Here is an 18616-nt window from a genome sequence, read left to right as displayed (position 1 = left end):
AACAATAACATATGCATTAACAAACGACTGATTTTAGCGATTTTCACACCACCTTATCAGTTGATTGGCATGCAGCAGCCATTGCGAAAACAGTAAAACAATTACGTTCGATGCTTCGTTCGTACTGCCAGCTCCATACCGTAGCGAAAAAGTTGGTGAAGCACTTCGTACCCGTTGAATGGAGCCAATCTGATATTTACATCATCCGGGATGTCGGAGCAACTGGCTAAACGGTGAAGAAGTTCTTGGCTAAAATGAAAGTTTTTATGCGCAAGCGTCCGTCAAGGCTGGTTGTGCCTGAGTAGCGGGCAATTGGAGCCCAGAGAACGACTGAAAGTGGCGGTGAAGCATGATGTTGTGATTATAGCGGGCGATGAAAATTACTTGACGCTGGACGGAAATGACTGGCAGAGGACCGACTATTATACATCCCCCATCAAGAAGGTAAGCGATAATGTCAAGTATATTTTCCGCGCTAAGTTTCCGAAAAAGACCCTTCTGTGGCGACAAGACAAAAGAATGTTCAAGCCGTCCTTTAGATCTTTCGGGGTTTACGGTGAACGATAAGATACAAAGATACAGTACGAAGTACTTACCGGAAGTTGCCGCATTCTTTTAGAATCTACCGGAAGTTGCCGTGATCTTTTGGCCGAGCCATGAGATCACAAGAGGAGACGAACTGGCTGAAGATAAACGTTGTACCGACGACCACCAACTACCAACGTCCCCCAACTGCGACAAATAGAAATTTTTTGGGCAAAGCTCAAACGGAGCATTTACTCCAATAATTTTGTGACCAAAACGGAGAAGGGGCTGATCGCCATGGCCACGACAGAGTTGAATATGCCGCCGACTATCTATCCACCTATCCACCATAGCGAAAGTTCCGGTCAATCGCTGTAAAGCCACCTGGCAGGACATCGAAGGATTTTTAGAAGGTACACTGATTTAGGAAACGAGGGGGCGCCAAATTGAGTTTCCGCCAAGGGTGCCACAATGTCACGCTACGGCTGTGCCATACCATTACATTGTCTCCTCCGTGCTTGACTGTAGCTTGCAAATGACGTCCCTGCAATCCTTCATCATCCTTCCGTCACACTCTTTCGCGCCGCTTCTTGTTGAAAAATTCAAATTTTGTTTCGTCAGTCTAAAGTATTTTTTTGGGTCTTTGCTGATAAACGGATGTTTTTTCTGAACCTGCTCTTAAGCCCACGTTCAGCTAGTCTGTGGTCGTCGATTCCGGCCGATATCGCCAACAAGAGGTTTTCCTGAATGTCTTTGACTGATATTTTTGAAGATTTCTTCACTTCCCGGATGATTCGTTGATCCATCCGGCTATCGGTCTCTCGACGACGTAGCGATGGGCAAAACGGATCACTAGACTGATCGGATCAGAGCCGGTTCATTTAGTCAAGGATCCGGATCATCGGAACGGTTCCTCGGATCTTTAGTTACACTAAACATCTTTAGTTACACTGGGGTTTTCCCTACTCTTCAGGCAGAATTTTAGAAAAAGAGTCAATGTTACTCCATAGAGAGAAAGACATAACTCTGAAGAAGATTCTACGGAGATTGCGTGGCCATGCATGCTTCACGTGCACGCGTTTCTCCTACAAGCTAGTGATTTCAAACGGGTTTTCTCCACATCCATGGCACGAACGTCATTCTGATACATTTTTCTTGAAGCCGTTTGAGCCAGGCTTGCTGGCTCGATTTTACGTCAAATTTGACAGCAGCTGTAAGAATTACGCAATCATATGCGGTTTTATGCTTCAGAAAATTTGTTGCATGTGGGATGTAGATAATGAAACATGTTCGTTTTGTTTGTTATCGGTAACGTAAGAAAGGAAAAATTCTGACTTTTGATAGTTTTATTTTTTACGATAAACGAAAGAGGGGAAAGAACACGCTGCATTCGTCATACTGCGCAGCATTAAATACATGCGTTGTCTCGTATAAATTTTGTTTAAAAGTTTGTTGTCTACCTCTATTACCACCACTATCGGAAGCGGCTTCAGCTGGCAACTGTCGTAACAGGGATCTGGTTTTCTCTCATTTTGTTAAAATGCATTATGGCTACGGAGACATTTCCATTCAAATACAAATTTGAATTTATTATTAAAGCGCGCGAAGAATAGAGCCATTAGGCCGTATGAATAAAACAGGTTGCTTTGCTTTTCCCGTTTAAATCGTATGGGAGCATTTGCTCTAACTCTTTTATTCATACGGCCTGTTGTCTCTGATCTTGTTTTATCCTGTCTTGTCAGTAGACTGCCTTCATGACAGCAACCTGAAATAGAGTGAAGAGAACTAAGAACTACTAGATAAGACATAAAATGAAATTCTAGGTAGAACTGTCATCAGTGAAATAAAACCTAATGAAGTTCGCTGCAAACTAAAAGTCGCACGGGCAAGATCCGTGTCTTAAAAGAGAAGATTCACGGACCAGTCATTCTTTTTACGGATCCGGATCTTTTACATGGATCAGGAGCGGATTGCCCATCACTACGACGACGGCCTTTTCCGGATCTGTCATCAAGCGAACCGTAAGCTTTGCGCACCCGTTACACGGATTGCTCCCTGGCTTATTCCGAACTTCTTTGCAATCTTGCGCTGTGAAATCTGCTGGTAATGATCCTGAACAACAATATTTTCTTTGCACCCATTTTAATTTTATTGAAAACTTTGTGTAGACAACAACAATCGACTTTTATCTGCCAACGTAAACAACACTTTGTTTATATCGCGTCAACTGAATCACTGGAAGGTTGGAAATAACATCGCACAACCCGAGCTGTCAGAACACGAAGAGACGAGGGGTTACTCAAAGGTTTTGAGTGATTTTAGTATTATTTTGTGAGGGTGGGCTTTTATTTTTGTCCATATTAAACAAGTTATGCGAGGGAGGAAACAACATTTCACAAAAATGACAAAACTAGTTGATTACTTGAAAAAGTAATAGTTAACAAACAATTCTATAAAATTACGGTAGTTTTTTTTTGATTAAAGGGTCCAGAAAAGTTTTTCTGGAGAAAAGTTTTTAAACATCCAAGGTGGGTTTTTTATGTCTATCACTGTATATCCATAACATTTGCTTTAAACAGTGAAACAGAGGAAAAATATAACGGAATGAAAATGAAATTTGTTTGCCAAACAGGGGAAGTACAGCTGACGCAAACGATGGTGTTCAGGATAAAGTTTGCAACACTGTACATTACACAATAAACCAGCATTATGAGTTTGTTTTCGATCGCTGACGACTTGAGAAGATGCTTCAGAAAAACAGGATTTTATAGTGAAGATTTACACTTTTACTTAGAGTTTGGTACCTACGAATTTGGATGAACGACAAAAAGCAAATGCTCTCTGCCCCGAAATCTTCTGTCAGATCACTTTCTGAGGCAAAACAAAAGGGTTAGCAAAATGCGCGAAGGAAGTACCTTGGGTGAGAAATTTTGGTGTCATACTTGTTACATACATACTTGCTATTTTGGAGTTAAGCTCGTAACTCAAAACAATACCGCTTAATGGGCGGAATTCCTGATCGGAAAAGCCGTGCTAACTCGACATCACCATCCGCGACAAATCAAACACGCGGGCCGTGGTAACCAACGCCTAACCCACGTGGCTTAATTATTGATGGTTATCGAAATGAAACCAAACAGCAGCCGATATAGTTTACGATCGACCATGCATACGACATAAGCAAGAAGTTATGCATCTTCCTGCTGCTAACTTTCCGGCGATTCGACCGTCTTGATCGACGCAACAACCCCCGGTGCGGTAGACTGTCTGGCATATGCGGTCTAGCTTATTACACGATGCTAGGTTTGAAATTTACATGCCTACCTGCATAGGGAATAAGGTGTAAATCGCATAATGTTAAAAGAGTAATCTAATCTCAATAATCTAGTCATTATTTAATTAATATAATTGTCGAACATAGTTCCTTATTTAATAAGCTCTGGTAGCCTGGTTTCTATACATGAAGGTGGCCATTTATCCTCGATTCCACATGCTTAGACAATAAAGCGTAAGTACTGTACTTAAGCTCATCGTCATCCATTGCGTTATCCAATCGTGTGTTGGGTGTGCTTCAATTGCAGAAAAAGAATTTAAGGCAAAATTGGTACACGCTAGCAAATAGAGCCGTGAAAAGACTTTACTGCATATGAAGTCAGCTGTGTATGATACATTAGTTATCTAGATCTAGGGTGTATGGAAGAGGAAACATGACGAATCAAGATGAGGCAGTGTATGGACTTAACACACATCACAAGTCCTCACTTTGTTTGCAACTCTCACTCCAACCAGAGGCAGCCATGCCGCAGAAAGGCTTCATCATCATCCGACCGCCAAATATTTCGATTGACCTATCTTTGCGGATGATCGATCCCGTTAGTTGCCCCAACGGACAAAAATTGGCCCCCGAATCCGGTCATCCAAGTGGCGCATTCTTTCACATCCACCCGCCGCGGCGTAACCCCCAACCTGGTTCGCTCTGGGCTGCTATGCTACCGCCTGGTTTCCGCCGAACTTAACCGAACCAAACATTCGTAACGTAATCGAATCAAGCACGGGGCGCGTCCGAACGATACGATCCGCTCACGTAGCACCCCCTCGCAAAACGAAAACTGTAGCACAACATAGAGCCCAAAACCGGCGCGCGCAGTAATCAATCAATTGTACGATCGAATTTCCGCTCCCAGCCCAGCCCAGCACAGATCGTTCAATTGCGTTCTGTGCTTGGTTTTTTGGTGCATTCTTTCCACCACCATCATGCAGGTGGTTGCGGCTAGGAAATTACCTTCAGTTTTCGACGTTGAATGGGGAAGGGAAAAAGTGACGTTCAAATTGACTTTCAAACAGGCATTCAATGGCCTTCCTAATTCACAGGACAAATTCTGCTTGTTAAGTAAAGTGAACTTAAACTTTATTGCACATCAATACGAACCTAAGTGCCGGTTTCTATTTGACTAAAAAAATGTGAATTAAACCAAAACATTCCCTCAACCGGAACTACAACCGGCCCACCGTGACACCCATCCTCGGAGCAGCCAACAACATTTTGATGGTTCATAATAAGGTGCGCTACGGCGAATGATGAAACCATTAGCGGAAAATATATGAACGCAAAATGTAGAAAAAAGTGAAATTCACTTCTCACTCACTCAGTCCATGCTGCAGTCCGGTCCAGTCCAGGCAGTCAGTCTCAGCAGTCAGAGTCAGGTTAGGCCATCACCGTGACCAGACCATGGGTTTTCAGGGTTTCTTCACCCACCCGCACCGCGACTAAGCGCCAAGCCAAGGCCCCGCGACAAGATGGAGAAGCAAAAATGTGTATTAATGAGCGCGAAAATCATCCAGCTTAATCGCCGCTGGGTTTTAGCACACTCATAACTAAGTACCAATGCAGCGCAATGGTAGGACTAGCAAAATCGGTTTACTATGGATAAGCTGGAGCATCTCAAGCGTTGAAGTCCATTAATGGAGAAACGTTACACAAAACTAGTAGCCAACTAGCAGCTGCCTTGGGGGGCTATCACTTGAGAGATTTATTTTTTCTCGAATCCCAAAGTAACACCTGCCTACGGCGACGACGACGAGCTAATTCGACTTTTCATTACTGTGCGCAGTTGAGTTTTAATGAATGTGAAATGAGATTTGCTAGCCCAACCTGGCGCATATGTTGGTGTGCAGCAGGGCTTTCAATTTATAATTTTAAAGCGCAGGCATTTCGGACGAACTTGCGATGAACATTTACGATTTGGCTGTGCCAGCCTGCATGCGATGGATGGATGGTGCCCGACAGCAGCGCGACAACGGGCGGCCCAAGTTCCCATAATGCACGTGAGTTTTCGGAAAACGTGATCATCGTTTTTTTGATGAACCTACACGTAAGTAACAACGGCAGCACTTGTCAGTTAAATAGTGTGGATTTTTCGAGCCGGGCATGCAACGGACATGCTCCGGTCGATTTTGTGTTCAACCATGTTTTTAGCTAAAAGCTAGTAAGTTGTGCTCCCAATATGTCGTGATTGAAGCACTCGTGTGAGCTAGACGTTTAGGAACAGGAATTTCCCATCTGCCGAAATTAGCGGTTGAGTTGAACGGGCATTGACCTGCGGCAATTAATTCCCTTTTTGTGATTGGTTTGGCCAAAAATGTTATCATGCTGTCTCACGGGTAAGTGTAGCATTTCAACTCAATGATCTAGATTGAAAAAAAAAAAGATTGCCAAAATCTATGATTATGCAGTTAAAGAAAAACGTGAGAGTTACCCTACCCTAATTTCAGGGGAGAAAAATTACATACTATTGCCTTGTAATAATCCGTGGATCAATCTCTGTTTGCATAAAAAAAACTAACAAACAACCAACTTACCACCAGCAAAGCAGTTCCCGCATTTGCTTGTTTTTCTCAGTACAAATGGTGGAAAAGTCTATTGATTTCAATATAGTAAGCAGTATGGTTGATAATTTGAACAATGTCTAATTCAATCGGCTATCCAATAACAGTATCATTTTCTTGTTTACCAAATAAATATGGTACAATAAAAGAGTGTAAAAATGTACGAAGTTCGCAAAAACTTCGGCTTTCGGAAGCAACAAAATCTGACTGGTCAGGGTGTTACCGTTTTAATACCTCTATAAAACTGACAGATTTATAGCGGTTTGACAAGTAACCGTAATAAGATCAATTTTGATTGGCGTGCCATATTGTATTGCTACGTCACACGTATGGTAAGTTTATAAAAGATCTGGTGCAGTCAACAACTTTTATCGTGATTATGTAAACAAATACAATAAATTGGCTTTATTAACAGTTTAATTATAGTTGTGTAGCTAGCTATAAGTTGTAATGATTCATACCGCAAAAAAATCTATAAAATTCAAATAAAACCAAGCAGCTTTAGAATTGTTACTTGCGTATAAGATTATGGTAAACCCTTTCCCTCTCTAAAAACTCAGTAAGAGTTTTCAAAATTACAAGTTTCTAAAGTTTTATTTAAAAATAAACATAAAAACTACAAGGTATACAGCCCTAAAGGTTGTACGAAAGGGTGTCGTAGGACTATATCAGATAATTAGATCAAAGACTAATGTAAACTTCATTTCTGGCATATGTTTGTTTATAAGAAACATTGTTTAAGTGAATGTTTAAAAGAGAAGAGCGAAATATTCAGATCCAATTCTTCATTGAATGCAATAGTGGCTTTGAAAATACGGGAAGGAGGGGGGAGGGGGTTCATAAGTATGACGCCTGCAAGCATTGAGACAAGATTTTACAAGATTTCTTGTAAAAATCACTTGTTTGCATCATAGAGGGTGAAATAGTAATGAATGACCAGCCCACAGATTATTGTATTAAATGTGATTATGCGGAGCTTGACATGTTTCAATAATCTTACCTTAACTCGCTTGTTGCCTTTAAAAGGGCCATTGGTTACAAATAACATTAAACCCAAAGCACGTACATCGCAAATATGACGTATCATTCGAATGTTCTTATCTTTCGACATGAATGGCAACAGGCACGTTACTTAGCGGCATCGATTCACTGTCTCTTGCTCCGAGAAGGTTCTACTAGATTACTTTCACCGTTTATCGCTGTAACATAGTTCAAAATATTGTACATACGCAAAAATTTCTGTTTTATTTGTATGAGAGTCCTTATCCTGCTACCATAGGGGTGTGGGGTCTCAAACCATCATAAAATAAATTCATATCTCCAAAAACCCCCACATGCCAAACTTGGTACTTTTTGCTTGATTAGCTCTGGAGTTATGAGGAAATTTGTATATTATTTGTATGGGAGCCCCCCTCCTAAAGAGAGGAGGGGTCTCAATTCACCATAGAAAAAAAAATCTTACCTACTGAAACCCCCACATGCCAAATTTGGTTCCATGTTCTTGATTGGTTCTAGAGTTATGAGGAAATTTGTAATTCATTTGGATGGAAACCCCCCTCTTAGAAGGGGAAGGGGTGTCAGTACGCCATAGAAAAAATTCTTATCTCCAAAAACCCCCAAATGCCAAATATGGTTCCATTTGCTTGATTAGTTCTCGAGTTTTGAGGAAATTTGTGTTTCATTTGTATAGGAGCCCCCCCTTTACGCCCTCCTTAATATTGGTCTCTTACCCCCTCCAAAATTGCTGGTCATTTTATCTATCTAACGACATATAAATTGTTCAGTTGCGTTGAGTAGTTTAGTAGTTATTAGCATTTGAAATCTTTCATTCAAACGTTACACTTCTATTTTCGTTTTCAAAAAGTGCTACCCAGTCCCAGTATGGTATACAAAGACGTAGTCCTACGTCAAAAGAAATAAAATCAATTAGGGTTTATTGCTAATTCCCGTCGTAGTAAGAAAAGCCACTTCCAATTTAACAATTTCTTGGATGGATTTAACGAATAATCCAAAAGTTCTTGTGTTGATTTGGCTCAAGCACACTTAGGGGCCATCCATAAAGTACGTCACGCTTATAGGGGGAGGGGGGTTGACCTAAACGTGAGGATTTGTGACGTAGCGGGGAGAGGCGGGGGGTATAAAGTTATGTGACGTCACAAAAAAAAATTCAAATGTAAAATTTATTCGGGGATTTATAAAAAGGCTGCTTCATTTTGAGATAAAACTATTGAAGGCTTCTATAAAATTATTTATTTTTGTAGTATGAACTCTCCATTAAAGCTTTACAGAATATGCTGTACACCTCTGAAGAACTCTTTGAGTACCGTCCTGCCTAAAAGAGTTTTGCAACCGCACATAGTAGTCGCATAAACTTCTGAGGGGCTACGGTGTACTACCAGAGACCAATGGCAATGTTTCTTCTTGATATTCTTGCTGAACTCAATCGATGAACCTTAACTCATACCGAAGTTCCACGGCTGGTTTTAAGGTTCTTCTGTACAACCTATACTGCCCCTCTCTCAAAAGCTTCCGGAAGGATAGAGTTTATGCCACTTGCGGATTAAATTTCGTATCTAAGTAATGTTGAATGATTGCAAAAAAATACACAAAATGACAAAATCCGTCAGAAAAGTTCTTCCAAGGCGTGTTGCTGCAAGACGTCAGCAGGAAGTCCTGATTCTTTCAACTATAGTTCTATAGATCAGACGAATTTGAGTGGATGGATGTAAAGGACGTGGATATGCGCGAAACATTAATCGACGACACATCAACGACTTTTGAAGCGTTTTCGATCGCAGCGATTGGAGATCATCTTCAAAATCCGTGAATCGATGACTTATAAGCTCGAACATTTTCCTTCTTTTATTTGCTGAAATTCATTTTTGTTATTTAATGAATTGATTGAAGTGAATTAAATTGACCAAACTCGTGACTTTAGTCATGACCTTGAAATGCGGTCAGGCATATATTAATATTTTTTTGAAACGATGATTCTACAATTGATGAAGGGACGGTAAGGGAGAAGGATTTTTTTCCGGGAATGAAGGGGAAGGGTGGAAAGGAAGGGGGGGGGTAATAGGTAGCTATGCTTAACAAGTTGTCGTTGTGACTCCTATCTTTTGTCCAATGCTGGAAGGTGCATGGGTTTGCATGATTACAGCTTGGTTTGACCCATGCACCTTCCAGCATTGGACAAAAGATAGGAGTCACAACGACAACTTGTTAAGCATAGCTACCTATTACCCCCCCTTCCTTTCCACCCTTCCCTTTCATTCCCGGAAAAAAATCCTTCTTCCTTACCGTCCCTTCATCAATTGTAGAATCATCGTTTCAAAAAAATATGTGAATTAAATTGATAGCTTGAAATTAAAAGGCTGGAATGTATATTTAATTATTTTGTTGTGAAGCGGGGCACTATGGGCCAGAATTTAAAATTTCGGGACAAAAATATTTGCAGTTAAACACCATGTCTCAGCTCAATGTGGTCTTCGGCAACTGTTTGAATAAGAAATTGATGCATATTTTGAAGGGATTGTCCAATATTTAAGCGTTACTTAAACAACAATTTAAGTGATATCTTTTTGAGTAAACTTTTTTTTTACCTTTTTGGTTTCAAAATATTAAAGATAAACCAATTACAAGTAATTTTTGTTAAGATATTAAACCTCTACTTTTTACCCATTTTTAGCAATAGACCTTTGTTTATAAACGACCCCTCAAATCACATTTCTTCTTGTAACATGTTTATTTCAACAGACAGCTCAATGTCATGTTCTAGAAAATATTTTGCACATAAAAGAGGAATATTTTTACTGAAGATTGTTTTGCTTTATATGCATTAATTAATAAGATATAACTGATTTTAGGTTAAAACCCATCTGACGAAAAATTTGTAAGCAATAAAATAATCCTGTGCAAAGTTATTGAGTGTAATTGATTTTTAAATGCTCTTTTTTAACATATCATTATATTTCGTAACCGGTAAGAGATAGATAGTTCCTTATTCATCAAAGTTTCTTATTTTAGTATTTTCTGCAACTTTAGGAGAAAAAAACTTTTTTTTTTAAATTATTTAAGAAAACAAAAGTTTGTATCGCTCTAATAGGTGAATTCATGGTCACCCTTATAGTGCAGGAAGATGCGCTATATTTTATTATTTTACTTCTCCCAAGACACCACCCTTGAAAAAATACACATTTTTCGTCAAACGGTTTTTAGCCTAAAAACAGTTATATATATCAGTTATAGTCTCCAGCAAAAATATTCTTCTTTAATGTACAAAATGTTGTCTGGAACATCACATTGAGCTGTCTGTTGAAATAAACATGTTACAAAAGGAAATGTGATTTGAGGGGTCGTGTATAAACAAAGGTCTATTGCTGAAAATGGGTAAAAGGTAGAAGTTTCATATCTTCATAAAAAATATTTGAAATTGGTTTATCTTTAATATTTTGAAACCAAAAAGGTGAAAAAAATTTACTCAAAAAGTTATTACTTAAATTGTTATTAAAGCAACACCTAAATATTGGACAACCCCTTAAAAAATGCATCATTTTTTCATTCAAAAAGTTGCCGAAGACCACATTGAGCTGAGACATGTCGTTTAACCGCAAATATATTTCTCCCGAAATTTTAATTTCTGGCCCATTGTGCTGAGGTAAAAACTCAATATCTACTCAAATATAACTGTATTGATCGCAATTTTCATACAAACTGAACCTTTAAGTCTCTGTCTAATAAAGTTAAAACGTGTGCTAGAAAATTTATTCCAAAATGTATGCTTTTTTTAATATTATAAATATTATGTATGAATCAGCGTTTCTGTGCAGCGTTGGCACAAGCAAACAAGCAACTGTTATATGACTTCTGGTTACTTTTACTTATATAATATGTAGTGTATTTGCAATATTAAATTGTTGTTGGACAAAATGGGTTCAAAATCTGTGTGTCCGTTTTTCCCTACCGATGGGTGTTCGTCTTTCCCGACTTGGATACCATTTTTTTAAACTTCAATAACTTTTTACTGAATATTCAAAAATTCACCAGGCTTCCAATGGATATTCAGTGAAGGATCAAACTAACGCAATGTCGTCGGTTTAGCATGAATATGTTATTTTTCAACGATTTACCAGCTTTTTTCTTCACACACAAAATTACATCGATTAGCGTATCTACGCATTTTTTTCTTTGTTTTTCTTATAAATTTGACAGCTGCGCTGCTAAAAATCGGCAGTTTAAAGTTTAAAGGGTGGCCCAGTCCCAGTTGGCCTCCAGGTATGATGCTGGTCTAATAAGCCAGCCGTCGTATGTTTGAATATCGGCTGGGAGGGGCTGTTAGAGTCAATAGGATCGTAGCAACTGGCCCTGTAATTGTCTGTACTCTAACAGCTGGCTGCTGACAGAAAGTCAAGTTTCGATAACGGAATGTAGCACCTAGGCTTTGCTTTACTTTTTTGACATTATAAATATAAATTGAAATCTATAAATCAATACTCATGTGTTTCGAGGTTGCTTGAGTAAGTGATGCCTCTAAATGATTGCTGAGCTAAAGTTATGATATGGATGTAAAAGTTCTTTGAATAATTAACACAAATAAATGTCGGCTTATCTAATACGTTTAATTTTTAAAAACCACCAGCAGGTGTGCTTTTTTCTTAAAAGCAAAAGGAAAGATTGTTACAACATCGTTATCTCCAAATGATTGATTCAAGATCAAGATCAATTTGGCTCACTTTTCTGTTAACCAAATGGTTCAAAAGCGAACATGTGAACACTGAACACTGTAGGTAACACTGTAGCTAACGTTCCACAAATACCAGGGGAGCTCAAAAGCACTTACAAAGCTGTAGAGTAACGGGTTATTATTAGATTAATAAATCATTGGAAATCTTTGTTGTTATTGTTATTTGCACCTCTAGAAGCGCACGGTAGCAGCGTCCAACTTGTGGGCTTTGAGGCGATGCATGAATCGGGAATTTAATTCCATCGCGGCGTGAATCACGCCGCATCACCTACCCTGCCCTGGCCTGGTAGTGAGGTATACTTCTATTTTCATTTTCGTACGGACTTGAAAACGAAGCGCAATAATGGGAACGATACCCATCTTTCCGATCAGCCTATTAATCTTAATAGAATCGCACAAACACTCATCATCAATGTCTTATGATGATGCGGGAGTGTTATTGCTTTTGTTTTGATTCTACATGCCACGGTTGTTGTGGTCAAAACGAGCGTGCGAAGCTGAAAGTTGAGCAATTTCACTCGATTCCGAACCACACGCAAAGAGTTAAATAGTCATAATTTTCTTTTGCGCAAGTTCTGAAAAGCGCTTTCAATTGCTGTGGAAAACACCGTTTCGGGCGCACGTTTCAGATTTACGTGCTGCTGCTGTTGCGGCGGATGCCTGCCTAGAATGCCCGCTGAAACACCAAACCAGTTGTGCTTCGCTTGGCGCGGGATTGAAAAGTAGGTGAAAAATTTAATGATAAACTAAATTCAGTAAATAACTTTTCCAGAGTGTGTACTGTTAGGAATGCGAAACTGAACGGTGTGTTTGATGGGAAGAATTTATCCACCTCCCGGTGTGGCGGGTTAAATCCCAAAGGGGCAATACTGGGGTGGCAGAATCTCACACAACATCGAAAATTACATCGCAAAAATAGTTGCTTTTCTAACGCAGTGGTAGGCCTCGCCGTCTAACAATTAATGATTTTTACAGACAGCGGGAGTTAATGGGTTGGTCATTCCAATTTGAAGCACATATGTATCTGTAATACAAAATTTCTCCTTATACCTGTGTTCAGTGTAATCATCACAACATAGACATCAGACGGATTCAACGCCTTTGGCGGAAAAAATCAATTTGTGTGTCCCATCCCTCGGTTTGTCTTTGATATAATCACATACATCCGGTTACAGTGGGATTTGAGGCCAACCGCTCGTTGGTATGTGGTCACTTGACGAGAGGTGTATCTTGGGACTGTAAAATCTTAGCAAAGCAAATAAAAGATGCAGCTGAGTGTATACAACGATAGTCCAATCAAAAACACTAAGATATACTTTTCAATAGCGGATAATCTAGCTGAATAGGTAGCAGACCGTTAAAAGTATGTACTTAAAACATTTAGATTCAGCGACGGCCTCTTTGACAGTTTCACCTGATTTTGCAATCAATGCAATGGCACAGTAGGTCACGACATTGAAAATTAGATTGCTGTAAATACTACGGTGATTTGGTAGCTTGTGTACGAGTGTAGGTAATAAAAAATCAATTTTCGAATCGACTATTTCCGATCCCGTTGAATATTCAAACTCTTACAGTGACGAACAAAACAGTAAGACAATCCAAATCTGATCGTGAAATATTGAAAGAGTGGAGTGTATTAATCAGAGACGGAAATTACTCACAATCAGTGCTTAGAAATCTCATATTTAATTTATGCAATACGCTTGAATTGATGCAATATACCTACTGCTCATTTTTTACTGTTGCTAGTACAGATAAAATGAACGCAGCATTGCCAACCTGCAGGGATGGTCCGATCACTTTGACTCAATTTTGATTCATTCGACAAACGGTACTGTCGGTCGGTACGGGTACGGTCAGCCGAGCAAAATTTGACAAAGTTATATATGGGACGTTTGTAGAGCTAGTTATTACCTACAATTTTGCTGAAAAACGTAGTACTTCATTAGTAACTAAATGAACGTTCACTTAGTTACTAATGAGGTACCAGCATTGTAGCTCCGTAACTACGAAAGATACAGCAAAACTTTATTTAACAAAATTGTAAATAATAACTAGTTCCACAAATGTTCCATATGTAACTTTGTCAAATTTTGCTCGATTGCGATGATACTGTCAAATAAATCAAAATTGAGTTAAAGTGATCGGACCATCCCTGCCAACCTAAAACCAACGATTGGAGCAAATCACTTGCCTTCATGTTCGTGTTGTTCTCTACATTGATTTATTCTCGACAATAGTGAATGCAATCAAATGCGAATCATTCATTTATTTTAAACGACCGACAACGTAGTTTGCTGTAAACATTACTCCAAATTATTAGTTATTTTCCTTCCATCAGGTTTAGGTTGATTTTTAAAAGCAGACAGTTTAAAAAACTAAACTTTGTGATCAAAAATGTAAGTCAAGAGCAAGAAAATTGACTGCCTGGTTAGTCAAGCAATCATTCAGCACTGCAATTCATGAATGAATTGTTTTGAAGGGTAGAAAACTGAGAAAGACAGATACTGTCAGCAGTTCAGTAGTCATGTTCATGGGCTGACAGATACAAGAATACTACCAGGGGTAAACCTGTATGCGCTCAATGTGTTTTATATTCGCCTAAGAGCAGGACTGCAAATTTTTTCGGGTACTGCTCACAATTGTCGCGAAAAAATCCACTGCTCTTAATGGTATTCATTTGGTAATAGCAAGTCTCTTATTTACTCAGATGTAAGTAGAAGTACAGTTATTTTTGTTGAATATGTGCCGTTGTTGTGCAGTCAACGGAATTTCCGAAAATCGGCCGAAAAATTTTTGTTTCGTTTTTGTAGATTTTTGCATGGAAATAATAACGTACATTTTAAAAGCAAGAATAAATTTGGTTTTCACTGAAGTTTTTGGAGCGTCTTAGTAGAATACGAAACCTAAAAATAAAAAATAAGAAAACTTATCCAATTTAATTCTACTATGTGTATTTTATTCACGACAGATACGTATTTCGCTTACGACTTGCAGGCTTCCTCAGTGTCTGTTTTCGAAGTTCGAATAACGATAAGTTTTCTTATTTTTTATTTTTTGGTTTTCACGTTTAAACTTAAAATAAAAATGCCCAAAATTCATTTTTGTTTTGCTCGATTAAAAAATTCCCTTTGTTTTTTTTTCGCCCCCTCCCCCTCCTTCAGTGGCCCATCAACGGAGGGACAAAAACTTTTTGAAATATTTGTAATAGCCTAAGTGACATTTTGGAAAATTCTACAACAAATAATATAAAGATTTCATAAATACTGACGAACATAAGTCAGGGACCAAGGGACGAGAAAAGAAACGAGCGCGAGTTGTTCGACAGGTGGAAGCAATTCTTCGATAGGTATTTCAATGGCATTATAACAGAAGGAAGCGGAACGAAAGTTAACGTAAGAGTGCGATAACAGCATGTCGGCTCCCGATCTCAAAGAGACCCAGTGAAAAATCGGTCAGCTGAAGAATAATAGAGCCGCTGCAAGGGACCGACTCCCAGCCGAACTCTACAAAAATGGTAAAGAACGGTAAAGAAAGGATTTGGGAAGAATGTGTGGTTTTTTACATCTATAAAAAGTGCAATCGGTTCAGTTGTTGCAATTACCGCGGCATTACACTGATCAACGCCGCGTACAAAGTGTTTTTGTGACGTCGACTATCCTCAATAGCGAGAGAATTCGTATGACAGTATCAGGCGGGTCCGGGCCCGTGTTACTACGGATTAAATTGTCACTCTCCGAAAAATTCTTCAGAAATATCGGGAGTACAACGTGCCCGCGTATCATGTTTTCGTGGATTTCAGGGAAGCATACGATACAGTCGAGCGTGAACGCGAACAGCCATAGCACCTAATGCACCAGAACGGTTTTCCGAATAAACTGGTGCGGCTGATCAAAGCTACCCTGGAGCTAGTGCTACGTACGTGTTTCGAGGGAACTCTCGAGTCCCTTCGGATCGCGCAGAAGCTTGCAGCAAGGGGATGGAGTATACTGTATGTTATTCAACATTACTATTGCAGGTGTGATCCGGCGAGCGGGCATCGAAGCGAGAGGAACGAGCTTATCTAAACTAATCTAATCAAATCTAATCTCCTATTAACGCAGCCAATTCTTAAAAAGCATCCTGAAAAATGACGATTACTGAAATTAATCATTTTTCTTGCCAACTGCGCAGCATGTACCGCAGAGAAAATTCCACGGAATAAAATGGAACCAGTAATAATACCTAATTCCATTCAACACCTTGAAATTAAGGGGAAGGAAGAAAGCGTGGACCTCCCGCACCAAACGCTTCCTGTATTATACTAATTGAGTCTGAATCTTACGATCCGGAAAATATAAATGTCTGTTCAGTTTTTAGAAAACTGCGGATACATTCCAGTGTTTGCGAAGATGTTTAATCTTTGTATTAGTTCTTTGAGTTCTTATATTGCATAATATAGCTCTAAGATATTGTACATAAAAGAGCCATAGCCGGAAACTGAAACAAATTTTTTTATGGTCGCATTGGATTTTATTTAACTGAATAAGAACATCTGGCTATTTGCAACATTTATGTAGTCTGATTAGAGTAAAATGTTGCTTAGAAAATTCTTGATCGTTTGCTATCATGTACTCATATTTTAAAATTTGGCGACTTGGTCCGGTCTGATATAACACCGACCATATGATATCGCGACAAGCAATCGAGTTGAGGAGGCGAGTCGAGCAGTTGAATCAAGCAATCGTGTCAACCACAAGCAGTTGGGTCGAGCAGCCCAGTCGAACAGTCAGGTCGAGCAGTCCAGTCGAACAGTTGAATCGAGTAGTCTAGTTGAGCAGTCGGGTCAAGCGTTTAAGTCGAACAATTAAGTCGAGCAGTTCATTCAAGCAGTTGAGTGGGGCAGTTGAGTCAAGTAGTCCAGTCGAACAGTTTATTTGAGCAGTTCAGTTGAGCAGCTGAGTCGAGCAGTCGAGTTGAGTTGTCCAGTCGAGGAGTTGAGTCGAGTAGTCCAGTTGAGCAGTTAAATCGAGCTGTCGAATCAAACAGAAGTCAAGCAGTTGAGTCGAGTAGTTTAATCGAGTAGTCCAGTCGAGCAGTTCAATCGAACAGTTAAGTCGAGTAGTTCAGTCGAGCAGTTGAACCGAGTAGTCGAGTCGAGCAGTTGAGTCGAGTCGAGCAGTAGAGTCGAGCACTCGAATCGAACAGTTTAGTCAAGCAGTCCAGTCGAGCAGTCGAGTTAAGCGGTTCAGTCGAGCAGTTACATCGAATAGTTGAGCCGATCAGTTCAGTCGAGTAGCCCAGTCGAGCAGTCGAATCAAAAAGTTAAGTCAAGCAGTTGAGGCGAGCAGTCGGGTTGAGTGGTTAAGTCGAGCAGTCTAGTCGAGCTGTTGAATCAAGCTGTCAGTTGAGTTGAGCAATCAAATCGAGTAGTCTAGTCAAGCAGTTAAATCGAGCAATCGGGTCGAGCAGTTCAGTCGAGCAGCCGATTCGAATAGTTCAATCGAGTAGTTGAATCAAGCACTTCATTAGAGCAGTTGAGTCGAGTAGTCCAGTTGAGCAGTGGAATCGAGCAGTTGAGTCGGGCGTCGAATCGAACAGTTGAGTCGAGCAGTCTAGTCGAGCAGATGAATCATACTGTTCAGTCAAGCAGTTCAGTCGAGCAGTCGAATCGAACAGTCCAGTCGAATAGTTCAATCGTTCAGTTAAGTCGAGCAGTCTGGTCGAGTAGTGAGTCAAGCAAATGTGTCAAGCAGTCGAATCCAGTAGTTAAGTCGAGTAGTCCACTCAAGCAGGTAAATCGAGCTGTTCAGTCAAGCAATCAAATCGACCAGTCCAGTCGAGCAGTCTAGTCAACCAGTTGAGTAATCGAGCCAGTAGACCAGTGAGGTGATTGAGAATACCCATTTCTACGAAAGCATGACGTCCTGTCAGGGACCTGTTTTTAGTTATCGATAAGCCTCTTATAACGTCCTGTCCGGTACCTGGTTTTCGGTACAGACATAAGCCTCTTATATAAATAGATATTTACAATACAATCGTAAAGAGTATCTTTGAAAGGTTAAGTGATACTCCGAACCCTCGGGGATGAATAACGCCATTTGGACCAGAAGCCAGGCTGCATTTGAACGCCTTACTTCACTATCTGAAAATAGATTAAAGAAACCAACTGCCAAAAAAAATTGGAGGGCTCCGTAGCCGCAAGGTTACCGTCTGCTTTGAGAAGCAAATGGAACCAAATTTGGCATGTGGGTATTTTTGGAGGCAAGATTTTTTTCTATGGTGAATTACGACTCCTCCCCTCTTTATGAGGGAAATTATGACCCCTCCCCCCTTTAAGTGGGGGGCTCCCATACAAATGAAATACAAGTTTCCTCTTATCTCGAGAACTATCAAACAAATGGAACCAGATTTGGCACGCGAGGATATTTGGAGGCAATAATTTTTTCTATGATAAATTAGGACCCCTCCCTTGCTTAG

At 39.8% G+C, this 18616-nt stretch overlaps 1 protein-coding gene across 1 annotated transcript in view; it reads left to right on the top strand.

Annotated features, from left to right (window-relative positions):
- The first annotated feature begins 400 nt into the window (after window positions 1-400).
- LOC128739525 (uncharacterized) overlaps window positions 401-18616 on the top strand; it is a 43212-nt gene continuing 24996 nt past the window's right edge. The window contains exon 1 of the mRNA XM_053835019.1: window positions 401-444. Coding sequence (XP_053690994.1) covers window positions 401-444 — 44 coding nt within the window. The remainder of the gene's footprint in view (window positions 445-18616) is intronic.

This window comes from Sabethes cyaneus, chromosome 3 (assembly GCF_943734655.1).
Source record: "Sabethes cyaneus chromosome 3, idSabCyanKW18_F2, whole genome shotgun sequence".
In the NCBI taxonomy this organism is placed as follows: domain Eukaryota; kingdom Metazoa; phylum Arthropoda; class Insecta; order Diptera; family Culicidae; genus Sabethes; species Sabethes cyaneus.
The sequence above is the reverse complement of the archived record's forward strand: the minus strand, read 5'-3'. Positions and strand labels throughout refer to the sequence as shown.